Raw genomic sequence first — 27,438 nt, forward strand, 5'->3', positions numbered from 1 at the left:
CCAATAAGTCCTATTAAATTTAAAAAGAATACAAACCCAAGCAATACAATCAGATTCCTGGTATCATGAGTATAAGAACTGATTAAGTTCTCTTTCTGCCAACACTTGCAGAAGACATATCATTATCAAGTGTCATGAGGAAAAATAAATGTTTCTTGCAATAATATAAATGAACTATATAACGTTTATTAAAATATATAAAAGACAAAATACATATATGCATAATTATATCCTTGATGAAATATGCATATAGAGTATAATAATTATACAGTAAAATGTGTTTACATATATAGATTTTTTATACATATAGCAAGATATTTTTGCATTAAAACTGGCAGTGGTGATTTCATACTCTCCCCCCACAAAAAAAAAAAAAAAAAAAAAAAAGAAACCCCTCAGTCCACAGCAGGCCTCCAAGAGTAATAAGCCTCTGTGAAAAGCTTGAGAGCAGCAGCACCTTTACACCTGAGATCCATGTTTTGGAAAGGTCTCGCACAGAACAATACAACAATTCTGACAAATAGCTTCCATGAAGGATAATCAACAGCTGCAGAAGAGAAGGGGTGTTACATCAAACGTCATCCTCTCTTATACTGGTACCATTAATGAATGTGTGTAACGAGTGCGGCCATCCCAGCAGAAAATCTGCAAATAACGCAAACACTGTGGCACACAATGTCATCCTTCTGGTCGAGCATTATCTGCCGCCATGCTACGCGCTCCCTCGGTACATCTAATCTCGGGATTTATCTGTTTAGCTTTCGGGAAGAAAATAAAAGGATCCTGGACAGAAGTGTGAGACACTCGCATGGGATGACATTTAGTCCTTGTGACTGGTGTGGTTGGTTGTGGTTGGTCCTGTACAGTTTCAGTCACTGTGCGCTGAAGGCGGTCATGTCTGGTGGTAATGATGGTAGTGGTGATGGTGGTGGTGTTCGTGATGATGATGGTGCTCATGGCGCTGGACCACAGGAACCACAAAGCCTGGGCTTCCAGGAGGGACAGACATCTGCTCTCTCTCCAGGCTCGGCAGTACAGAGGGCACTGGGGGTGGCTGCTGGGGGTGGGGCTGAGATGGCAGAGGGGTTTTGGACGGGGAAAGGGCCTCGCGGCCTTTGGCCCTCAGGCGTTTACTGTGGCTATATTGCAAAGGATGCTGGTGGTGGCCGGAGTTTTGGACTTGATGTGGCAAGTGGTACACATCCTGACCTCCGTGAGCTGCTGCACTGCCACTGTGGAGCACCGTCTGCAGAGGAGGGTGGTAGCCATGACATTTAGTGGATTTACCACCTCCGTTTCCCCCATTGTTGCCTCCGCCCCCTTTGTAGGTTCCTTTAGGGGATTTGAGGAACTGTGCACCCTTGCTTCGAGACTCTGTAGGGTTGTAGCTATCACTGATGACCTGTGAACGGCGCTGGTGCGCAACTTGAGCTTCTGGTTCCTGGGAGCGTGAGCGACTCTGTGAGCTGCGACCATGAACCTCTTGTGGAGGAAAGACAGGGGTGGTTCCTGGCAGACAGGGCACACCAAGAAATTAGTTTAGTATAGTATAGTATAGCAAAATTAAAGTTTCCATAAATAAAATTACAGTTTTGTTTCTCCTCACTCACAAACACAAGTTTCCAACAACAAGAAGGCTTCAAAATACAACAGAAAAGACACTTACCTTCAAATCTGGAGGTATAGTTCTCTATACCAGCCAGGTCCAGGTAGTGATTCCTCCTCTCTGTGTTCTCATCCACACAGTAATGTTGACCCTCAGTGGCTGGTGGCTCATTACTCTGCCCTCTGCTGTTTTAAATAGAGCATTGAAAATGAGTAGTTAACGTTTCAGCTCATGTGTTTATGTATGAGTTAATACAGTACATATGTTAAAGCTTTCAAACAAAGAGTCTTTCATAAGTGCTGACCTGATGTAGGAGGACAGCCTCTTGTCGGCAGAACGACCATCCTCTTGGTGACACCGCTCTGAAGAGAAACACCAAGAGTTCAGCCCAGGGAAAAGTGTCTTTACCATAGCTTTACCATAACTGTGTGCTACTATGTAGAAACCATAAGCCAGGTGAGATAAGCCTTTAAACATTTGAATGGTTACATATGAAATACTGGCCACACCGGTTGCTTCTGTGGGAGTAAAACCATCAAAGAGGTGAATGACTGCTTGACACCAAAAATACTGCTAAGACTCAAGATACTGGGATAACAAATAATGATAATCTAAGTTATGATGCTGGTGTCATCTACCTGCCCCTGTTTCTCTTCTGTGACACCTGGGCTCTGGAGTGACAGTCAGTTTGACACGCAGAGTCTTGCTCTTGTTATGACAGGACTGATTCACAGAGGCATCCACCACATCGTAGATGGTGTGCATCAAACTCGACATGTCCTACAGTGACAGATGAAACACTTTTAATACAGTTTATAGTGCTGCTTTCTGACAGAATAACATGTAAAAAGACTGACTATGAATAGTAAGAAGACACATGACAGATCTAGAAGGCTCAGACAGCACAACACAAACTCAACATACGCATACAGTGATGTTAAGCAGCAGTGCACTTCACTCTGAATCTCAAACATGCATACGGTGCTCAGTTTTGATAAAATACAAAACCAAAACAAAGTTCCAGCACTCACTAATGAGCATACTCACTGATATATAATTAGTTGCCCATTAATAAATATTAAGATGTATATTCATCAGTGAGTGTAGCTACTTTGTGTTTTAACACGCACACGCGCGCGCACACACACACACACACACACACCTCTTTAGTAACTTTCCCACTGTTGTCAAAGTCGTAAAGTGTGAAGATCCACTCCTGGCGGTTGTCATCCTCCACAGAAACATCACACTCCAAATCCTGAGAATACAAATTTTAAGCAACTGGGTGGTTTCAATCTGCATCCTTTTACCAATCCTAAGCACAGTAAGAGCACTGCATGTCCACAGTGTGCCAAAGCGAAAACACAGCAACATTAATGACAGTAGGAGGAAGCAGAGTACACCAGATTTGATTGTTAGTGGCATTTCTTCTCAGTCTGATTTGTTCTATATATTCTGAGAGTTCAAATGAAAAAAAAAAGAGAAAAGCATGAGGATGGCAAGTCCTTCAACTATGACCTCGCCTTTCTACGAGTGGAAAAATGAGTGTAACCACTATTCTCAGTTAGCACTTTTTGGCACTAACTTGAATTCAGAAGTATCAGGTAACGTGTCCATAAATGGAAAAATAAACATCTGGAATATAGACCCTGCAGCAGTGGAGGTGCAGAGCTGACACTGCGTGAATGAGCGCGTGCATTTACAAGAGAGGAGACCTCAGGGAGAGACGAAGCCCTTTATGGTTTTATGAAATAACCCCGGCTCACATAACCAGCAGCGATCACCAAAGGGCACATCCAAGCAGTCCTTTAAAACATGCAAGTTTAAACATTGCAATCTATTTATTGGTCCTTAAATTCAATCAGGATATGGTCTGGAGTGGTGTCAACATACAGACGGATGTTCAGTCCACACGGAGGAGGCATGCAGCAGCAGCTTGAGCAGGGGTTACCCACCATCCATTTACTGCCTGCGGTATATGTTTCAGTAACTTTTACTCACTGAAACACAAAACTGTTACACTGCTCTTTGCATATGAGTGCGACACTGAAGTGTAGACAGGAAAGTAGGGAGAAAGAGCGGGGGGGGGAAGAAGACATGCTGCACATTTCAGCCCTAAGGTATATGGTCACCTGCTCACGCCATGAGCTAATCTGGCATCCATGGCTTTTATTTTCTATCCAGAAAAAAAAAAATCTGTCACATGAGGTGACACTGAAACGCCGCAGTTCAATTTAACCCAGTTATGTCCATACACTAACCCACTGCTGCACACATGTTATGGGATAAATGTTTGAACTGCAGTGTACTTGAAAAATGAATCCCACTACAGCAGTGGAATGTGGTTATGTCGTACTGCACGTACATCCAGGCTGATGCGTTTCTTCCCAGAAGCTTTGGTGGCATCTCTAAGTGTCTCCCTCTCTCCCTCTTCTGAGTGCTGGTACTGCAGGTAGCTTTCACAGCCCTCAGCCTTCTCTGGAGGAAGAACCACTGTTAAGACAAGAGGATGCATTTCAGTTAGACACAAAAAGCGTTCATTTCTCCCTTAGAAACAACATTTCCTGCTTTTCCATCGCAAGCCCTCACAAGCCTTTTTGTCTAGCTATGAGCTAGACAAATGACTAGCTCACGACACGACTGCCTCATCCATCCAAGAAAACTGCCGTGTATGTCACTAACACATATGTATTAGTGTTTCTCTTTTTCGCTATGCATGCGTTTAGACCTACAAAATGAAACCAGAACAATATCTCTGTGCTTTAATTGATGGCTTTTAACTGTTCCAATTGTGATTAAAGAACAATTTTAATATGTGCATGCGATGCTCAGGCTATTCTTGATAGTTTGTAGCTGTTTATTTTGTAGTGGTGCTGTGCTTAGTCCACGTAGCTTGCTGTGTGGTTTGCTTTAATCAAAGCCCATTAAAAACCCAATGCAGTGCAAAACATCACGTTTAAAAAAATCTTGTGGAGAACTTGCAGTTCGACCAGAAGCCAAACCAAATAAAGCGCTTCCTTCTTCACTTACCCTCTAGGGGACAGTGTTGATCTGTGAATTGTCCTTCCTTCAGCTCACCATTTGGAACTCCTGTGACAAGGAAACAAATTAGAAAGAGAGAGAGAGAAGGGAGGAGGAAGAGGAAAGAGAGAGAGATGTAAGTGAATCTACAGTTCAGACCACAGACACAGAGAAAACAAACAGTTCCAGCTAAAGCATTTCCTACTCAGATGAACGGGAGAGGGCCGGAGGCTCCAGTGTGGCCAAACACTTTGAACATCTGCATGCTTATTGTGTTTCACTGTCTGGGACACAGCAAACCCAGCCGCAGCCAAGCTTTTAAGATTCCTCCAAGTCCTTCAAACAGATCCCTCACATCCATCAAAAAAAAAAAAAAAAAAAAAAAGACAAACAAAAAACATAATGCAGTTCATCATTTCAGCTCTCTCTCTCTCTCTCAGCCAACCGTTTATTCTCATCCTGCTTAACATGACATCCACTGAGAAGCATTTGATGACAGCTCTGAGTTAGGAAAAAGTTTTTGTCGTATTTCTCACTTACAACTTAACTCAGAGACGTTTGGTTTATGTGAAATAAACTTCACAGTGAGGTCTCAGCAACAGTTATTTTGAATGGAGAATAATTACCAGATGGAAATTTCCATGCAGATAGGATGGGACTGATTAAACACACAACTCTATAGCGATAAAACAAAAGCAGGGAAAAAAAAGGGGGGGGGGGGGGGGGGGGGGGGAGCTCTGCTGTCATTTGTGAATAATCCATATCCTGCATTAAACAGAACCACAATGTATTCATAAGCATCCCACATATGTTCAGAGGCACACTAAAGCAAAGGCAGCAGGGTCTCCATGCACGCACGCACACACACACACACACACCACACACACACACACACACACACACACACACACACACACACACCACACACAGAGCTAATCTAATTGCAATTGGATTGTGGAAACAATGAAAATTAAGTGCAGCACAGGCCCTAAACCACAAGTATTTAAACAACAAATGATTCATCTTATTTACGTCATTCTCAGTACTCTAAACTGCTCCACACACACTTTGAAATAAAATCTCAGCAGATTGAATCAAGGAGGCCCACTGAAATGAGACAAATAAAAAACAGATAGATGCTAGAAAACAAAAGAACTCCATGTACCTTCAGCAGAACTGAGGCTCAAGCCAGAGTCTGAACATCTGCATGCGTTTAGGTGAACGAGCACCCCCCCGCCCTCCTTCCCCTTTTTCTGAGAGTAATCACAGCGCCAGGGCCTGTGGTTCTATTTAACAATCTCAAAGCCCGTGATTATTCAGAGCATGATACCTCCAGCCTGTAATCTGGTCCTGACCTTCGCAGCTGAAGGGGGAGCCCGTTGAGTTTCAGGGTCAAGGCTTGGATACCCCTTGCAAATTGGCCACAGGAGACATTGAGAGAAACAGTGTAAGATTGGGAGTCGAGCCTTGGGGAGGGAAGGGAGACAGGAGAGGGGCAGAGGAAAGAGAGTGCAAAGGGGAAGAGGAGGGAGGAAAAGATAAGAGAGACAAAGCTAGGAGAAGCAAGAAAGCAGATAAGAGTAGAGGTAAAGGAGGATACAGTTTGGGAGATAGGGCCTATCTGTAGCTTACTCCAGTCTCTGGGAGCTCTGGGGGAGAGACGGAGATGGGTTTTTAGAGGCTCTGGAAGGCTTCTTGGAGAGGTGTAGACAACTGGTACCAATCCCTGGGCACCAAACAATAAGGACTCTTTAATCATGAAAAAACAACACACGGGAAACAAATCCAGAGACAAAACAAAAAAACAAAACAAAACACAAAAAACAGTTTTCCATCTTTTGTGGTTTCTGCAGCCAAGTTGTTGTTTCTGCACTGGATGCTTTTATCTCTCCTCTTTGTGCTGCAGTCCCTTAATGAAGGGCAGCATGTAAGGAAAAGGAGTTCACACAGAGACACTGTTCTGCAGCTCAGGGGAACATCAAAGACATTGATTCCTCCCATCCTCATCCCCATGACGGTGCGGAGCAAGGTATGAGCACCTCTAAACGAAAGCCTTAAATCCAATGAAACTAATCAATCAACCACCTGCCAAAAGTGAATCTGGTCTTTAATTAAGATTCAGCTATTGGGAGGCATCTCGCTGAGTGCAAAATGAGGGGACCAGCAGGGTTTATGTCGAGCACATGGCTCCCCCACTACCACCACCATCACCACCGCCACCATACTCATTACATCTATGGGGGGAGCTAATGAGAGAGCAGGCTGAGGCTGACCGCAGTCTGCAGTTTAACGTCTAAACACATGGCATCTCTATCCACATCGCCCACAGTGTCGGGCTCAAATCTGCCCACCACATGTGTAATTAACTGCTTTCTGGCATCTAGCAGCTCTCATTCTTTCACTATCAGATCACAAAACTGCTCTGTGCACTGTGCAAATCTGTTAGCATTTTGGAGCAAAAGTGTTGCTCATTTTTCTACCAGTGGTGTACACCTGAAATCCTTGAAGTGCGTCACATTAGGTATGGAAAAGAAATACTAAAAAGAAAATGCGTGTGTATACCAGACACTTCAACAGGAATGACAGGGAAATGATAAGGTATTAGATCTCAGTTGTTGTTTTTTTAATACATTGGAAATAAGCACTGACAGTGTTCCCTGTAAACAGATTCTGTCTCCCAGACACCTTGACATAAGAGACAGAAAGAAAGGTGTGTGATGTTTGTTCCTGTTTAATGCAGCAGTTCTGCCAAGCTTCCCTAAAGCCTCAGCCTACTGCCAGACTTTTATGTGGGATAGGGTAACCAGGGGAAGCTTTCATAGCTCCCTACCAGGTGACATCAGACATCCCCCAGCAGCCTCTCTCTCTCTCTCCGCCTGCCTACCACCCATCCTCCCACTGGAAAACAGTGCACATCTTTGTTCTCACATCATTCCCTCTAGCTCACCCCCTAAATATAAGTGCACACACTTCTTTTAGTCAATTTTTCAAACCATATGATGCACAACTGTTTCAGAAAATTGCATCTTAAAAAAACAGGAGAGGCTAACATGCTTTTTTTTTTTTTTTTTTTTTTTTACACAGTTCCTCTTTCCTCTGGGTATTATATATGGAAACTTAATCTGATGTCTGATGCGTATCCAAGTATAAACATATGCTGGAAAAATACAAAACAGGATACCGTCTGCTTCCCTGTGTATTTTTGAAGTTGTGTGGCTTTCTGAAATCCTCCAGATTGCCTTTTTTTAAATATGAAAATACAATTAGAATAAAAGTTTTCCATGACACTCACATTTTGTGGAAACACAAAGTCCCCTCAAACTGACACAGAAAAGCTTCACAGCCATCAGCTAACCACCATTGCTGCTATTAATTGGAGATGACTGTGGCGTTCTCCAATAACAAAAAGTGGACTGAGTAAAATCAACATAAAGACAGGAACACCAGCTTGTAAGAAAGTGGATTTTCTTATGCATACCAGAGAATGAAACTAGAGGAGTGTGGGGCCATTGAGAAATAAAAGCCCTCCATTCCTGAAGAAACCAGCCTGGCCTTGACTCAAAACCAGATGTGAGCGGTTATACTGAAGAGAGGCAAGAGTAAAAAGAGAGGGAGAGGGGGCTGTTCCTACAATATGGGGAGTTAAAAGACAAAAGATCAGTTGCACAACTCCTGCCTCTTTTCTTGCAAGACAGTAAAAGAAAATAAGTATGCTACTCTTTGATGTCTGGAATGAAAGGGTCCTTCTCTTTTTGGTTCATCTGACCTCAACTTTCAGTCTAAGTCAGTGAAATTATGCTGCTCAGAGTGAACAAAAGCATTTTGCCACAGTTAGTATTGTTTATACTAATTTCATCCTGCACAATAATTACTTTCAGGACCGCAGGAGTTTTACACTACTATCATAAAATGAGCCAAAAACAACCATTGTTTTAAATTTGGACTGAAACACCATCTCGTCAAGTTTCAGTGACTAGACAGCTAAAATTGGCCTTTGTCTACTAATTAGAGTATTTTATCTATCAGCGTGCCCTGACAGGTCTTTCTCTGAATGGAAATGAGATCAGAGCAGAATGCCATCCTGTCATCTGGACTAGCCTGGGCACAGATATGGCAGTTTCATGGTAGCGGGATGCTCTCTGAGGTCAAACAGGAGGCAGAACCTCTCCCTTGGCACAACATGAATCAATGGGGCGAAGCCTCTTTGGTCCTACTATAACAACAGCTGTGGTGAGAGATGAGCATGCTTGCTTGTCTATGTAACAGCAGCATGTAAACCACTGAAAGCCACCCACTCCCCTTCAATCAGGATATACTATCTCCTAAACTCTCCCCTCCTCACCCCTCTGCTGATCTTTCTCTCACTTTGATTATGACCTGGTGGATGGCATAAACAAAGATTAGCCTCATTGGCTGGCCACCCTGCATCTGTCACCAGTGCTGTAATCAGCTTGCCTTCATTAAAGGGAGCTTTGATAGGAGACTGATGTAATGGAGTGCCCTCCTTTCAGCTGTTTCAGAGGTAGCTACTGTGGGGACTTGGAAAGCATGCGCTTCATACCAGTGACTGACTCAATCTTACAGATCTGGGCTAGGCAAATGTATTAAATAGTATTCGTAGTAGATCACAACACTGTTCGTGTATTTGATCAGTCAGTCAAGAGGAAAACACAATGTGGCTGTCATGGTTTAATATTTCCATCACACAAAAAAGTTATAAGTACCACACACACACAAACATTAGGACTGCACCATAGAGACCATGTTACTTTAATTCATTAGTAACAGAGCTTTGTATTACACCACTGGTAGTCGCTGCGTGGACTTTTATATGACCATTGCCATGCAACTGAACAAAAGTTTACTACAACAGCTTCTTTTAACAGTCACAAGGAATGCGGTCTCATATTGTTGTGAGTAACGACTTAAAGATTTTGATTCAAGTCTTTAACTAGCTTCACCCACTGTGTTAAACATATGCAGTCCAGGGCTGCAGCACTGTTCATGATCATTTAATTGTGCTACTCGTTACTTTAGTTTATAAAATGTCAGAAAAAAATGTCCAATTTTCCTCGACCTTAAGATGAAGCTGGATAATAGTCCAATTAGAATATTAAATAGGGGAGATTTTCAATAAAAACAATCAAACAAATCATATTCATCTTTCCTTTGCAGCTCTGGATGTCAAGAACACACATAACAAGACAGGGAACACACAGAAAAATTTTTGAGCACGCACACACAGCCTGACAAACAAGACGGAAGCGAGTTCACAAGGCACCGGCATATCAAAAGTCAGCATAGGACTCAAACAGGATGTTCCTCTGTTTCTGGCCTCCATGTGAAATTCTGTAAGCTCCCGCACAGGCCCCTGGCTCTTAAGCCCCGCCAATGGGGAGCTCGTCCAGGCCGATAAAGCTGAGAGGATTTGTTCCACATTCCACAGGCCCTTTAAAAAAAACAAAAAACACAGGGGAACTCAGAATGGCAGGTTGTGGGTGAGGTGGCTGGTACGCCAATCCCATTATCGTCCAAAGGTAGGTACTCTCTGCAAGTGTCCAGCTGAGTCTGAAACCAGCTGCAATGATCTTCATATAGCCAGTGGTTTAGTACATCAGCTCTTCAGATTGGTTGTCTGTCAGTTACAGTCAACAAGTAAGCATGTCTCTGTCTTGTCTGCTTCTACTGTGCAAAAAAACACATCAACACAATCACTCTCACCTGTAAGGGTGCTTTTTGTGTACCGTACTTGGCGTCAGGTCTCCAGCTGTCTGTCTAGCAGTGAGATGTCAGTTGTAATAGCTCTCACCTGTGAGATAACCACTGACACCACTGTTTTCACTGCCCATTTTGCTAAGTTGCAAGAGATTTGAGTCACAGCTTTGAAAACCGGGCCAGGCAGTTCATAGGGGTGAGACTCTGTGGTTGGAGACTGGTGGAGCTACAGGCGTAAAAGCGCTCCTGTGGGTGACTGAGAAATGTAAACAAACCCTGCTGGGGAAGGATAGCTGTACACCAGTGTGGAATAGCAGCAACACTGCTTTATATGTAGCATGTCTCCCAACCTGTTTGCCTGATGCACTCTCTCAGCCGTATCAGACAAACCCAAGTACATCTTCATCACCACCCATCAGCTTTCAGAAATGGTTCTTATGGGTTGGCTACAAACAGAATGTTAAGTGGATACTCTTAAAATTGTCTGTTTATAAGTATTTGAAAAGTTTACTTTACGCCAATTCATTTGATCGAGCAGCTTTAACCAAATATTTTAACTATTTATTCATTAGTAATGCTGGGTACTTCAATTGTTTAGCCATTTACCTATTTATGCTTCACTTCTGCTAGCTATAGCAACTGTTCTTTATTCATTCATCTCCACTTTTTATCAATATTGCATTTCTTTTCAGGGATTTATCATGGATTACCTGTGTGTTGGTTACATGGGCTGTAAAAAGAAGATGGACATAGATGGGATGCGTGACATGTTGGTTTGGGAATTCTCAATTTGCAGCCTCAAGTTTCACACTATGGCCGGCTCCAGCTTGTTTTCTTGGAGCTAGAAGTGACCACATTCAGACAGGAGGGTTGTGCTAAGTTCTGTAACTTAACTAATGTGGTTGGGGTGACATGTTAATTTTTTTTTTTTTTTTTTTACAGCCAATCACTGCCAGTCCAAAAAAAAAAAAAAAGCTATTTTTGATATTTGAGATTCGATTACCTAAATAGCTTTTATTGCAGCAACAAATGCAATAACTGTAAGAAGTTGTTATGCAGGCAGAAAATTAACTAATTAACTAAACACTACTGGCCTTGAATGAGCACTGGGATAGGCTGTTAGCTCAGGAATTTGCTGGACACAGGAATTTAGACTTCCAACATCCACCATAATATGGACGGCAGTATGCCAGGGGAACCATGTCCCAAGTCATACATTTATACCATGAAAACTCTCAACTGTAGCTTGATGCAACCAAAGGTGATGCCACTTTGCGGTGCTGTTCAGCAACTGTGCTTCATGAGTTTTTAAGTTAAATTCTCAGGGAGCACATCACAAAATTAGCACGTGCCTACAAGTATCTGGGTACATGGATAGATGACAAGCTTCTCTTTAATGTACACATTGCAAATCTTATTGGGAAGCTCAAAGTGAAGATTGGCTTTTACTTTAGAAATAAACCTTGCTTTTCTGCCAAGCTAAGAAAAAACTTGTGGAAGCTACATTTTTGCATGTTATTGATTATGGTGATACATTGTATATGCATGCTTCCTCTTCATTTCTAAAGAGTCTTTTATTCAGTGTACCATGCATCTTTATGTTTTATTACAAATGCAAAGTCTCTGACTCACCACTGCATTCTTTATGAGTGGTGGGTTGGCCATCACAGACAATTCAAGAAAACAGCACTGGTATATTTTCCTTTATAAAGCCCATTTTATGTAAACTTCCAGTTTACCTCTGTACCCTTCTGTGTCCCCGTATCAGTAGTTACCAGCTATGTTCCTCAAAAAGGTTGTCTTTTGATGTACCTAGAGCTAGGACAGATCTGGGGAAAACAGCATTTTCTCACTATGCACATGGAATAATTTACAGAAAGACCTCAGTTTAAATATGCCTCTATCTGTCGGTGAATTTAAATGCATAATAAGGAATGCAGTGAAGGAGACTTGTGGATGTTTCTCCTGAGAAGACATTTAATGTTTTAATGTTTAATATCATGGCTATTTTATATTGTATATTGTGTGATTTATATTTTATGTTGTATTATAGTATATTGAGATATTTTTGAGTTTATATGGCTGCTATTTTGGCCAGGTCTCCCCCTTGTAAAAGAGATTTTAAACTTAATGGAACTACCTAGTAAAATAAAGGTAAAATAAAAAACAAAACAAAACAAAAAAAAACATATTCATCCAATCACCAAATCCATAGGCTGCATGGTATGTGCTTAGAACACTACAATTTCACTCACCAAAACTGCAGCACAAATGTTTACACCTCACATCAGGTCATATTATTGGTCAGACAATTGAATTAAAAACTTTCCACTCAAAGTGATCATGTTCCTAATAATGCTTAACCTTGTGGCTTAATTTAAGAAGTGGATAATAATAATTCAAAGCACCTGTAGTTTTTCGCACTTACATGTTCTTATTTCTTTTTTTCAGTTACCTCTTTCATGTTCTGAGCAGACTTTCAGTCACTCTCAAATATAGCCACCAGTGACAAGAGATGTTACAGCACTCCTGCTGTTGTTATAAAGCTTGTGGTGTGGTAGATGAGCTGCCTACTGGTTCCCTTTAAATGACTTCCAGCAGGATAAGAACTGGTTCAGGGTAAAAACCAAAGCTTTCCAGTCCAGAAGTTATTTATTACAATGTCTTCCAATGTAAATTACAAGAGAAGTATATGAGTAACCACAAAAAGAAGATCATATGGAACCATGACCAATCAATTCTTAACACATTCATTTGGAAGGCAAACAGAGATGAATGTCTGTTGTAGTCTACTATCAGTGCATTGAAACCCCAGAGAGATTCAGGCTTGCTGGTAAGAGACAGCCAGAATACTGAGTAGGATGTAACACATCAGGGAAGTGAGAAGGCGGAGCCTCGAAAAGCTCATCTGCTATAGCCTAACTACTCTACAGGCACACTTGCCAAACCTCAGGTCCTAGGCGACACCACTTCTTTGCATAATTGGTACTGTGCTCTTTACTATGAGATATTTAAGGCCTGAGGCCATCCTGCTCTCTGTAAAATGTCCTGGCTTTGCAGACCATGGCACAGTTTTTGACACTACATACAGTATCTTAATCTGACATGCTGAAAAAAGCAACTGCTGCTCATTCAAAGTGGATGCACCGCTTTTATCTTCTTTCTCTCTTTGCTGTAACTCTTCCCGACTGTCCCGTACTGCTGTCTCCTCCAGCCAGCAGGGATTGCCAGTCTCAGCGACCACAAGAATTCTTGACACTGCAAGAACAGGCTTAATTCCAAGCTGTGAAGTTCCTCACAGGCCTGGAACTGGACAGGGGGTCATCCCCGGGTCGACACGAAGTGTTTTCCTGAGGATTCCTAAAAATACACTCCTGCTGGGCACAGGAAGCAGAGGAGACTCCGTGATCTTGAGATGATGTGAAGGAAGCCCGGCTATGTGTAATGGACAATTGCCAGTAAGTCACTGGCTGTAATGCTTTGGCACATGAGGTGCAACCTCCCTTAAAACAGAAGCAGAAAGCTGCAAGCTGAAAAGGACCAAATGAGATACTGAGAGGAGAAAGTAGCACATGGGCCAATTACTGATGCACCAAAATCATGCAGAGCTCATTCATATTTCTGTGAATTATTCTCAAAGAAAATCATTGGTCAAAAAAGTAAAAAGGATATGAGGGTATGCATGTGATGAATTGCTTTTGAAATCATAGCTACAAGACAAGAATATTAAAACCTTGTGGTGCAAACCATGAATTATAATTTTTACTTGCAACACATCACAGAACTATGCCAAGAACAGATTCTGAGACCACCATCAGCGAGATGTAACATCTGTACTTCTTTTTGGACTGAGGCTGCCATGTGTGCACTTTAGTGACCTGACAGACTAGCTGTGTGTCTGAAACACTGTTCCCCAGTGTGAAATTCTGAAACGTAATTCATCCATGGCGCAAGCAGAGATCAAAAAGCTATGGTGCAGAGGGCAGCTTAGCTCAGCTCCACCTCCATCTCCAGCTTAGCTTTTGCTGCAGAGTGCACGAAAACTGCTGCTCTCACAGCTGTAATTATGGAAACCAGGTCTGCAGGGCCATGAAGGAGTGTGCACTTAAACATGGGCTGCATTAGCTTGGTGTTAGTTTCCTTGTGTATTCTTATCTTATCTCTGGTATAAAGCTACAAGCCTGATGAGTCTTGCGCTCTGTCATGCAGCAAGTCCGGAGGCAGTCCACTTGAAGCACTAAGTGCGACACTTAAAAGTCTGATAAAAGTTCTTGAAAGGGGATTTATGCTTCAAAAAGCAGAAGGGTGCTGATGTGCAATAACACCTTAAAAGCTATGAGATAATGAGGTGCTACCAGGATAGAGCAGTTCTCAAAGCTCTGTGAGCATGTGACAGTGGGGGTAAAAGTTCAGGTGTTCTGATACACTGGCATTTTTTTTTTTTTTTTAAATGATAGGATCAGTTGGGCCCCTATCAGCACAGAGAAGTAAGTGCTGTTATGAAGACAGATCTTGCTGAGCTACTACATGTGATATTTCTGATGTTTTCATGCATTCCCAAGTCTCTCGTTTAAAATTTTTTTGCAGCTTAATGCTATATTTGGCAAAATTTTCTGTATTTTGTACTTCACCATATTTTGCAAAACTAAAAGCCACAATAGGCAGTGAGCGGCAATATCATGAAATCATATCAAGATTTAAAGCAGTGTGTTTTCTTTGAGATGTGGGTCCTGTGAGCAGATGTGTCTCTGAAAGGTTCTCAGTGAGTGGCGGGGGGGTGATGGGGGGGCAGGCATCTCATGGAGAGCTGCTGTTTATTTGAAATGAGCCTTTAGGTAAACATGTTACATGGCACACAGGGCCAGGTCAGCTTTTGAAGTGGACGGCCTCAAGAAAGAAATGGGTGGGGGAAGAAAGAAGTCTGCCTTCAGAGGAAATAAGAACAGAGGCCTCTTTCAGCAGTGTTTCATCCTTTCCCTCCTTTCTGTCACATATAGAAGGAGCACAAAAGGTGTGTGGGTATATACCAATGCATATCGTGAGAACTGCTGAGCTCTCCATTTCTTCTGAACCCATAAGCAGAATCATCCTGCAGTCTTTGTTTCCCCCAAATTAAATTCCCCTGAAAATTACCACAGATGACAAAAATAAACACTTCCTTTTAATGGCGACTCACTGAGGGTTTTCATGATGGGAACAGGTTGGGTAACAAAAGCAAGTTTGCAGCCATCCCCCATCGGAGAGGAATGTGTTGTGCAAAAGGAGGGCCAGGCCTGTGCTGTCTGCTGAGCCTGGATCCAAGCTTTGAAGCTGCTAGTGTGTTTCAAACCTAACCACTTTCAGATGGGGCTGTGGCATTTTATGAGCTGAGTAATAGCGATACCTACACATGTGCAGTGTTGGGGTCCCAAAGAGGGGAAGGCTCAGCTCAGAGAGAGAGGAAGACTCCTCGGGGGTCTGAGTTTAGGCTGTGTTTGGGAAAAAAAAAACAAAAAAAAACTCTGTATGTAAAAATGGAAGACAGGAAGGTGGATATTTAAAAAAAAAATCTATTCACCAGTGAACACAATTCTGCTATGAATTCCACTTTTTCAAGTTACCTTGAACATCATAATGAACCTTCATGGAGCAACATGAAACAAAATCATGGCAACTTAGCATATATATCACTGTGCATAACACATTACTATGACCTTGATCTATCCATAAAGAATACTCTGACCAGACAAAAGACTTTGCTACAGATAAAAAACATTGCAACAATATCCTTTTCTTTCTTTCTTTTCTTTCTTTCTTTCTTTTTTCTTTTTCTTTCTTTCTTTTTCTTCTCTTTCTTTTCTCTTCTTCTTTTCTTTTTCTTTCTTTTCTTTCTTCTCTTTTCTTTCTTTTCTTCTTCTTTCTTTCTTTCTTCTTTTCTTTCTTTCTTTTTTCTTTCTTCTTTTTTCTTTCTTTCTTTCTTCTTCTTCTTTTCGTTCTTTTCTTTTTTTCTTTCCTTTCTTTTTTCTTTCTTTCTTTTTCTTGCTTTCTTGCTTTCTTGCTTTCTTTCTTTCTTTCTTTCTCTTTTTTCTTTTTTTTCTTTTCTTCTTTCTTTCTTTCTTTCTTTCTTTCTTTCTTTCTTTTTCCTTCTTTCTTTCTTTCTTCTACAGGAAGCCAGGGTATGTGGCGTGTGGGTTGGTGTTTCACTCTGAAGCCTCAAACCTAGCAGGGTGTCAGGTTCGTGAATGTGAAGCAAGGATGGAGTTTCCGAAGAATTAACCTGTGACCCTGAGGCTGTTTATATAAGAGCACACAAAATTGAAGGTACAAGGGACAAAAGGAGTGCACACTGCACTGCGTTGGGAAAAAGTTCATCAGTAGCCCAAAATTATGCACTACATTTACATAATTGCCACTGTGGGGTTTGTTTGTTTTTTTTGTATGGAAAGCACTGATCTTCATGCAACTCATATTTGTATAATGCCCCTTAGTTTCGCACTATGATTATGTCACATCTGATGTACACTATATGTCAGAAGTATTCACTCACCCAATCATATTACTGAATTCAGAGCCGTTCCAAATCACTTCCATGGCCACAGGTGTATAAAATCAAGCACCCAGGCATGCAGACTGCTTCTAACAAGCATTTGTGAAACAATGGTCGCTCTCAGGAGCTCAGTGAACTCCAGCAGGTACCATGATAGGATGTCATATGTGTTTAAGTCCAGGTCGTGAAATTTCTCTCGCTACTAAATATTCCAAGTCAACTGTTAGTGGTATACAAAGTGGAAGCGATTGGGAACAACAGCAACTCAACCACAAAGTGGTAGGCCATGTAAAGTGACCGCAGGGTCACTGGAAGTCAATCGCTGCAAAACCTCCAAACTTCATGTGTCCCTCAATTGCTCAAGAACAGAATAGAAATAGAGAACTTCATGGAATGGGTTTCCATGCCAAGCAGCTGCATCCAAGCCTTATATCAATAAGCACAATAAAAGGGTGGATGCAGTGTGTAAGCTGGTATGGTATGGTTGGTATGGTATGGTATGGTATGGTTGGTATGGTATGGTATGGTATGGTATGGTATGGTATTGTATGGTATGGTATGGTATGGTATGGGATGGTATGGTATGAAACCCTATGGATTAAGAATGGGATGTCACGAAACTTCATATGCATGGGAAGGCAGAAGAGAGAATACTTTGGACAATATAGTGTATGTATTAAGACGAGTTTCATTGGCTGAATTTAATAGATACACACTTATTTCCTAAGAGACTCTTCTGTCTCTTTAAGCAAACACTCAAACCTCAGACTTCCTTTCAGTCTGAAAAATCTCAAACAAAACAAAATGTTGAAGATCACCAGACCTGCGGCATCCTTTCCTAAAGATTTTGAAGATATGCAAGGATTCAGGAGCTTTTTATAATCCTCCCTGAGCTTATCACATGCAGTATATTTTGCTAAATGCAATGCAATCAATTAACTATGACGAATAACAATAACACTATGAGCAACCATAACTGAAAAAATATAATATTTCCCCTGGTTGCTTTGAGGCTTGCGAAATGAATCCACTTGGAAAAGAACAGGGGTTTATTGAACATACCTTACCACTAAAATGTAATAACTTTTGAGTCTCCCGGTGTTTTACTTGGCTAGGAGAGCACTAGATCAAACACCACTTGGATCCACAGCCTTTGCCAAAATGTCAGCACTAGCAGTGGATTCAGCTTCAGGTATTTTCTTTCCCCTGGCAGGGAGCGGGAGTAAAGACAAACCCACTGGCATTAACCCTCCACAATACTGCCCCAAACAGCCACCAGCTCACTACCCATGATGAAGTGGAGGTGAGGTCTTCCTGCTGTCACCTGTGACATGCATGTGTAGCTCATGCAGTGTCGCTGAAAACCTGAGCTCCTTTCAGGAAGTTGAGATTTTCACATATGATTATCACATCACATATCACATATGCCTGATGATTAATTGTAATCCGTTCCTGTAAAGCTAACACTCATCTCTCTGAAATACGCACATCTCTCATTAAAATAATGAAGAGAAAGCAGATGATGGGGCTGAGATATCACTAACACAACTGAGCTTCATTCCAAACGTCTGAAGATAAGCGTCCCATATGGAGAAATGAAAACACTGTAGATTATTTGATTTCAGAGAATTTAAATTATTTTTTTCATGCCATCAAATATAACCAGTGGTATAGCTGTATATGGAGCCTGCCAGCACTATCTGTTTTACTTATGAAACCTGATTTAGGTATTTTGATAATCTATTGGCAAGGTGTACTCTTACTTTTCAGTATGATTGTTTCTTAGCAACCATTATTATATATATTATATTATATACATTAGCTGGTGGCTAATTCCACAGCCTGGACCAAACCTGTGTCTCTATATCAGCTTTTCTTTTTCTTTGTTGCCAGAATCATGTTTGTTAGGTTAAGGAAAAAAAAAAAAAAACAAATATTTTTGCGTGGCCTTCAGATGTTTGCTGTTGACGATCGTAGACCAATTGGCACACAGTGAGGCGTTTATTCCACGTTCACAGTAGTGTAACAACAACTCAAGTTTACTTCACTTTATCCGTCTCTCCTCAGCACTGTTTTTTCACCCCCACACATAAAGCAGAGTGGAAAGAGGAGATTTTAAGGTGAAACAGAGAACAGAGGAGAGCAACAATTCTGCATGATACATTTTCTATAGGAGTTAACATAGAATCCCTTACAAAACTCAACATCTTTGTCATTAGGCTGTCAAAGCAAACAACCGAGACCCTGACTCATGTAGGTACAACTAGAAAAAAACTCCACACAGAAATGCCCAACTGACCAGAAAGTTCAAACTTTCGTGCTGTGTGGTCACAGTGCTAACCACTGCGCCATCCATCCATCCATCCAATCCATCCATCTTCTCCAACTGTATCATGCTTAATTTATGGTGCTGCAGTTGTGTCCATTTGCAGAAGTATTGTCTACAAACGCAAACATGCTGCCATGCAGTCCTCCAAATCCCAACATGAACGATGCTGTGCGTCGGTCGAATGCTGATTGGTTGACAAATAGGCCATAAAAGAAAAGGGAGCAGCAGCAGAGTTCACTAGGTATGGGAGAGGCACGAAAAAAAACTTCAAATGTCAAAAAATACAGTATGAAAATACAGACAGTGGCTTAAGTGGACACTTTTCATTGTTTTTAACACTCGCTTTGACTTGTATGTTATAATTTCACTCTGGCAAAGGGACTAACAACAGCACAAGCACAGAACAGTTGTACCACATGTTTTTGACACTGCCCCCATCTGACAACAGATGTTCTCTGATGTAGACTCTGCAGTCTATAGCTGCTCACGAACTGCCAACATGCTAGCAACCACTAAACCATGATTTTCACTGGTTGCAGTTTGGGAGGTTGCAGCAGTGTCTATGGGCTGATTTTGTTATCTTATAGGGGATTTATACTTCCATGTTAAATCTATGCTGTAGATATGTCATAACCGCAAATCCTTCTGACAGTGGATTTATACCTCTGTTAAATCTACACTGTAGATATGTCATAACCTGACATGCACCTCCCTAGAATATAACCACAAGTCATATTGACGTATCCCTCACAGGTATAACTGGATTTATGCTTCTGTGTTAAATCTACTCTATAACTCTTGCACCTCCTCCCTAGAAATGGAACTACTCGGTGTGTCTATGTTGTGTGATAAGCCTGTTCAGTACCAATCAATTCTCCTGTCTCTGCCTACTTCTTCTTCTGCCTCCATTTTTCAAATCGAATGGAAGAAAATGGATCAACTCTCTGAACTTCCCAGTCAAATGGAAATCGCGAGCAAAACACTAGTTAGCAGTGGTGTTTCTCTCATAAATTCCAACTTCTGTGTCAGAATTTTTAACTGGAACACCTGCTCAAATAAGATTTTGACCTTTGAAAGTCGGACATCATTCCCAACGTCACAATGCAACATAACGTAAAATTTTAATCTGTACTATTACTGTTGTGTATCAGTGACTAAGCCATAGACAGGGAACCGGCTGCACTCTATCCATGAAGTTGCTGCAGTGTGTTTTTTTAGTGCAAAAAATTTTTTTTAAAAAGGCACTGCGTTCTGTTGCCAGTGTTGTGTCTTCCACAAGTGGTTTGGAGGCGGAAGTGCCCCTCAAGGTTTGACCTACTTTTTAAAATTATGTTGATTTTAGCAGCTTTTTCTTCTGTGTTAAATGTTAAATTGATAAAATTTCACAACATTTGACAGGGATGGCTTATTTCACTAAGTATGTTTTGCCTCCATATTCTTTTGAATAATTTTTAGTCTACTGATAATAAAATGGCAAAATTTCTAAAAATTGGCTCTTTTATACCATGCCACCACTGGTGTTGGCCACTTGTGTAGGTTCAACATAGAATCAACAGAGTCGTAGGCTCTACATAAATTCACCACAGAAGTGTCATTCAGGCATGAAACCCTACATCATAACCTACACCATAACACCCATCTCCCTAGAAATTTAGCCACACCTCACAGGTATAAATACTCGCAATGGTGTCGCCCACTTGTGTAGGTTCAACTAGAATCAACAGAGAAGTATAAATTCAGCATTGGGGAGCGATTCAGGTTACTTCTTCTGTTTCTACTTGTTTCCTTCTGTTTTGAGACTACATGTTAATCATGCTAAATATCAGTATCAGTCCAGTCCGTACATAGAGAGACAAGAGATCTAAATATTCCTTCAAGACTAATGAGATTTTTGTATCTACAAATCTGTTTAGTAAAATGCACCTTTAAAACAACCAAAAATAAACAGGGTGGGAGGATCAATAGGGACCCATAGCTCATTTGTGCCCTAGTGTCTCCTAATAGATTAATATGGTTCCAGTTTGTGCTGAAGTTGTGTAAATCAGTATATAGTGGTTTTTTTCTTCCTTTTGATGGCAATAGAGAGCTATTTTCATTAGCACTGGTCACAAGGGAATTACAGTGAAAGAGAGCAAACAAGTACTTCACACAAGTATCTTCAAAAAAATGAACATTCAGTCTGCTAACAGGTTGTAATGTCTTTCTCCATTAGACAGAGTGCCATCTTTTATTCACTCACAAATATATAGACACACAGCGAAAGCCACGTGGGGGTACACACCTATGAGTGCAGACATGAAAGAAAGGCTAAAACAAGCACTTCGCACTTGTGTGTGTGTGTGTGTGTGTGTGTGTGTGTGTGTGGGGATGGGGGGGTCAGAGCCAAGCAGGTGATGATGTTTACAGAGCAGTGAATGTTCTGAGCAAATGGCAATCAGAAGAGAAAAAAAAAGGAGAGTGGCTGATTTAACTGTTTAACACCTTTTGCAAGTTAATATAGAAGGTAAGCTGAGATAAGATCAATGATCCACTTCAGTCTCCCCAAAGAAAGCAGCGGACAAGGCGGATGAGGCTCTCAATTACCTCCCCTTCCCCCCACTACCTTTTAAAACCCTCAAATATCTCCCTTAAGAAAAAACAACACCCGTAAACCCTATTCCTCCTCCTTGTACTCTTTTCCTCTTCCCTCCCTACCCCCTTCCCACCACAGCCCCGCTCCCTGCTCCAGAATTTTGCTGTACAAACCAGGAACAGATGTCTGCTGAGGCCGTGCTGAAGACCCCGCTGTCTGGATGCCAGCCACATGCTTTTCATTCAGAGATGAAGGCTCACACGCTCGCCTTCTTGTGAAGCCAATTTGAAAAAAAAAAAGGGGGTGGAAAAAAACAACTCTAAATGCCTTCAAGTCTCTTCAAAAGCAGTACATATACAAGCACAACCTTTTTTTTTTGTCTCCCCTCCACCATGTATTGTTTCCCTGCTTGTGCTTCATTCTAGGATGTTTTTTTCTTTTCATTTGTGGTCTTAGATGACGGAAAAGAACGAAAAAAGGCCATGAGAGGCTGTTGACAAAATATTTCTTGTAAGAAGTATTGAAACACTCGAGGACTTCAGAGCTGCACAAATGTAGTCAGTATACTCCGGCTAAAATAAAAGTGATCTCAGTTTTAAACTCCTCTGTGCTGAAAAATAAAATGTTATTAGGGTCATAGTCTTAATTACACAGATATCCCGGCCTCAGATCCAAATCAAATACTGCTAACTCAAAATTAACGTGGCGACTAGAAGATATACCCAATGCCCAACGGCAAAACTGTCCAAACAAAACATCCATTTTGAGCAGGATCGCCAAATGAGTATGTTATATAAGGGGAAAGTCTTATTCACATATTCCAAAAGGAATGTTAAAAAAACATTAGCTTACAATTAGTTTAGTGAGCTGCTTGGGAACTACGCTCTTAAACCTAATTTATTATTGAGGGGTGAGCGCTATGTAACTCTCTGTAAGTCAAAATAAATTTGTGTCTTGAAGCTTTTGGCACATCATTACATCCAGCTAAATCCCTGAGTTTTTTTTTTTTTTTTACCTCAAGTGTTATATTATTAACTTTTCAAAGTGACATAATAAAGCTCTTTGTTGTGGAGTTTAAGATGTTGACACACTCCTTCTTTAGAGGCCAGGGCTATGGGAAGTTTTGAGACAAAAGGTGGTGCTGACAAGCTGAATTAGCCTGTCAATATTTGGGCATTCAAGCATGAGTGTCTGAAGCTCCAACATTAAGTGCTGAGTCTGTGTGTGTTGTGTGTGTGTGTGTGTGTGGTGTGTGTGTGTGTGTGTGTGTGTGTGTGTGTGTGTGTGTGTGTGTGTGTGTGTGTGTGTTCACATATTACATATTTAACAAGTGCAGATTAGGGTAATTTTGTGAGGTGGGTAACTTCCTCCAGGTTGATCTCACCTGTAAGGATTCAACATCACACCAGGTGCTTCAACAGGGAAAACTTGTCATGCACACCTGCAAAGTGTCAGTATCTTGACTATAGGATGAGCAAAGTCATTGTGCTGAATCACACTCTTTGTCCCCTAATACCACACTTCAAGGAGGCTATAGGATTACACACTGGAGCAGTGGTACAGCTGCAATCATGAATCACAGTTTGCAGTGATATTAATATTTAAACAGGTTTTTAAACCCTTTGATCCTTTCTTATTTCTTTCTGAAGCACAGTAATGCACTTGCACGTTGTCAGATAAAAAAAACAAAACACTACTTTACTGAAGAAATTCAGGTTTACACAGACTGATGACGGGAACATGTTTTTTGTTGTTTTTTTCTGGTAGCACACTATCCCCCAGCCCATGCCCCAGGACAGGGAAGGGTGGTGCGGGGTGGAGGTGGGGGAGTGAGGGTTCGGAGCCTTCACTGATATCAGAGCCCTTTTATAACTCCCAGTTCTGTGCTTTGAAGTCACAGCCAGACAACTCAGGAATTCTACTCCCCCATTTGATGGTGAGGAGGGGGGGGGGGGGTGGTCAGAGCTGCTCCGTGTGTTTAGCCAATCTTCTCTTATATGAAATCATAAGGAATGTCAAGTGTCTGTGCAGCTCATCTACCAGGACCCTGTGCTGAAACTTCTGTCTGATGAGGGCCATGTGTAAAAACACTCAACGTGGCTATGATTAATCTAAAAACTTATAAACACATTAAATCATTACCACTATTTTCTGTTTCACTTGGGCCTGTTTAATCCAAACTCCAGACATCTAAGAAGCCATAATCGAATAATTACATCTGGAAATGTGACAGAGTAATCCGATCCCAGTGAAGAATTAATTAGCAGAATGTGAGATCAAACAATGAACTGGTGTTGCGTCTGATAGCAGAGATAAATTTTATCTGTGGGGAAGCTTCTTCTGTTAGATGGGAAACTATATAGCATTAAAAGGCTCCCTGGGGGACATCATATATCTTTACAGCAAAGTAGGTTTAAGCCTATTTTTTTTTTTAGCAGCATGAATGGGGCTGCCACTTAGCATGAGCAGGCAGTTGCATGCTGTATCTGGAACAGAATACTGAAGTGAAACACAAGATATGATTTACTATCATTTTCATTCCTGACTGTGGTTTATTTACTAGTTGGTATTCTTAAGTCTGCAGTTTAATATTTTTTTATTGTTCATAAACCTACATGTTAATTATTTTTATTATTAAGCGTTCCATTTACAACATGTACAAAAATACTAACTGGATTACTAACTTAAAAAAAAAAAAGCTCTGATTTACTAAACACCCAAGTCCAAAGATCAACAGTTCAACAAAGATATCCAATGGGAGCAGAAAAGCAGCCACTAAAGACAGTGATTTCTTACACCTCTATACAGAAACCCCCAAAACTTCCGAGTGAATTGTAACACAGAAAGGATGCAAACCGATTCTTAATCAGTAGCATACTACAATTTACCACAACGACCGATCAAGACCATTGTATGCAATGATTATGCTGCTATCTGGCCACCTTTTCTCAGACCATATTGAGAGGTAGGTTCAAAGAAAGCATAAAAAGCAAGGGGCTGGTTAGTTACATGTTAATAGCCATCCAGTTCTGTGCTGTGAATGAGCCACTAATGTAACCAACTAATAGCATAAATAAATCAGGGACATGACTTTGATAGAAGTGAGGGAGGGACCCACCTACTAATAAGTGCCAAGCTTATGCCTTTGGTGGTTTTCCTTCAGGGGAGTGTGAACTCAGCCTCCTCTGAAGCAGAGTAAAGTTCTCTTTAATTTGCCATGAGTGGGCGGTTTATAGCCCTGATATAATCCATAACTCTTCCACTATTACAACCACCTACCTCACAGATTGTCAGTACCTCCATGTGAACTCTGGCAATTTCTGTCTGAGAGCTTGAGACTCTCTAGTACCCCTCTAAACGGCACGCTAATTGAAGTGATGTAATGTTATGCCACAGAGGGCTGCCCACTGGGAGCCACGCTAGAATGGGAGGCATTGAAGAAAAAGACACAGCCCGAGTCATGATGCCAGCAGCCACAAGAGCAAACTTTATATCCCTCAGTCTGAGAAATGACTACCTTTCCATCCAGCCTGTGTCTTTGTGTGTGTGTGTGTCTGTGTGTGTGTGAGAGAGAGAGGAGAGAAAGAGAGAGAGAGAGAGTTACTTTGCCAAGCCGCTTCACACATGGGGCTCATGGCTGTCATAACCTATCCAGCGATCCTGGCAGGGGAATAACCGCTGCAGTGTTGTGCCGGAGCCAGACATGACAGAAAGAACAACAACCTACAACTCTGCAAAGACATCAGCATGTCTTCACACATGCCTGTGAATACAGTTTGCTTCCACTTAACTCAAGAAGTTCTCAGATCAGCTTTCAGGGAAAAAGGAATGTAACAGCTTCATTCAGACAACTCTGAAGTGCCTGACAGACTCATCCCATCAGCGAATGCAAGCACGCACAAAACACCTGACCCCCCCCCCCCCCCCCCCCCCCCCCCCCCCGCCCCCCCCAAAATAATGAATTATGTATACACTGAATAAACCGTCAAACATTTATTGAGCATGCAGCAAAACAAAGGGGGTGCAGTAATTAACAATCCACATCTTACCACTAAAAAAAATAAAAAAATAACTGAATTAAAGACACCATTAGGCTACAAAAAAAATCAGCCGTGTTTTGTTCTTAATGACGCTTTATATGGTATTTACATGTAATTGTACATGAATCAATAAAACATCACTTTTCTTTTGAAGAAAATAACCGTGTATTATATATTTAAAAAGCTGAAGTAAGTCTAATGATACCTGCATGTTCTTCAGCTTTTGATCCGCTGCGCTGTACCGCTCACATTCCTCCATCCCTTTCCGGAGGAAGGCGTTCACCACAAAACTGTCTCCTGAGACGCGGGGAATACACACCGATTAGCAGGTAGAAATCTCAGTCTCATCCTGTGGCTTATTAGATCATTACCAACTATAAACCTTCATTATGCAAAATGATCAAAGTTTATCCTCACCTTCTGGGTTTTCTCTGCGTTTGCACGCTGCGGATCACGACGCACGAAGATGCAAAAGAGACACTGGTTAGTTATATTCAGACTACGATTGTAAAATTGTTTTATTTTTTGCTTTCTTACCGTGTTTTGACTGAAGTTTGCCCATTCTTTAAATCCGTCTTCCCTGGATCAGTAAATGTACTCCGAAATCCGCCACTTCTTACTCTACATGATCACATTGTTTTTGTTTAGAAAGAAGAAAACTCCAACTTCATCCAAAGGTGCGTACATATATCGCGCTATCATTGAAGCACCGCTCGACACTGATGAGATGAGCTAATAAAAAAAATCGCTAAGATCATCTATGAGTGGGTCAGGGTGCGCTCACAGTCTGGCTTCCAGCTTTACTCCAGTTTAACTGATGTGAAACTGCTTGAACGCAGAGACTGGAGAGCAGGGCGTCAAGGTAGCAGAAAAGGGGGGACACTTCCGGTGCACACTTTTACAAATAATAAAACACGTCCCTGACGTAAGTTGCGCTCAGCGTGTAGGTTATTTTGTTTGTTTGTTTTTAATGTAGCTGTTGGGGTGGGGGGCTTCAGCGTTTGTGAACAAAATAGCTTTGCAATATTGGGCACATAAATATGTATCTAGGATAAGGGTTTTAAAATGGAAATGTTTCCAGCTCTGACAACAGGTACTGCTGTGATCAACAGCAATTATTTATACTGAATATTATCTATAAGAACTGATTGTTCTTATTTATTAAATGCATCCTAAGTCTGAAAATGAAATGATTTCAAATACCCACCATCATTCTGCAGGTTTAAGCCTGGAAACTGTTTCAGGCATTTTTGCAAGTGCAATGTGTGCAAACATGTTAACATGATCACTGACGATTACATATGACTGTTGCTGTGATTGTTTTCCTCAAAGTTCTGTCATTCAGACACACACACACATATATATCCACATATATCCACATATATATATCATATATATATATATATATATATATATATATATATATATATATATATATATATATATATATATATATATCGTGGCGGAAAAAAAAGCTTCCTCGGGTAGTTTTCATAATGTAGAGCATTTGTTTCTCCGTTTACATTTTTTTTTTTTTGTTCTACGTTAACATAGGCCGACCTTTATTTTGAAGAGCCAATTCTTTTGTTTTCCGGTTGTAGGTTATGTCTCCCTTGATGCATTGGCTGG

At 41.2% G+C, this 27,438-nt stretch overlaps 1 protein-coding gene across 1 annotated transcript; it reads right to left on the reverse strand.

Moving 5' to 3' along the window:
* Positions 1-345: 345 nt before the first annotated feature.
* Positions 346-26,371, reverse strand: nkd2b (NKD inhibitor of WNT signaling pathway 2b). Its single transcript, XM_030749265.1, has 11 exons — positions 26,347-26,371; positions 26,227-26,253; positions 26,015-26,106; positions 6,260-6,353; positions 4,637-4,696; positions 3,972-4,099; positions 2,769-2,864; positions 2,245-2,386; positions 1,911-1,968; positions 1,667-1,791; positions 346-1,509 (listed from the first exon to the last, which is right to left on the reverse strand). Exons 1-11 carry the CDS (start codon positions 26,369-26,371, stop codon positions 893-895), a joined length of 1,464 nt encoding a protein of 487 aa, XP_030605125.1. The 3' UTR covers positions 346-892.
* Positions 26,372-27,438: the final 1,067 nt, after the last annotated feature.

This window comes from Archocentrus centrarchus, chromosome 16, assembly GCF_007364275.1.
Source record: "Archocentrus centrarchus isolate MPI-CPG fArcCen1 chromosome 16, fArcCen1, whole genome shotgun sequence".
Taxonomy (NCBI): domain Eukaryota; kingdom Metazoa; phylum Chordata; class Actinopteri; order Cichliformes; family Cichlidae; genus Archocentrus; species Archocentrus centrarchus.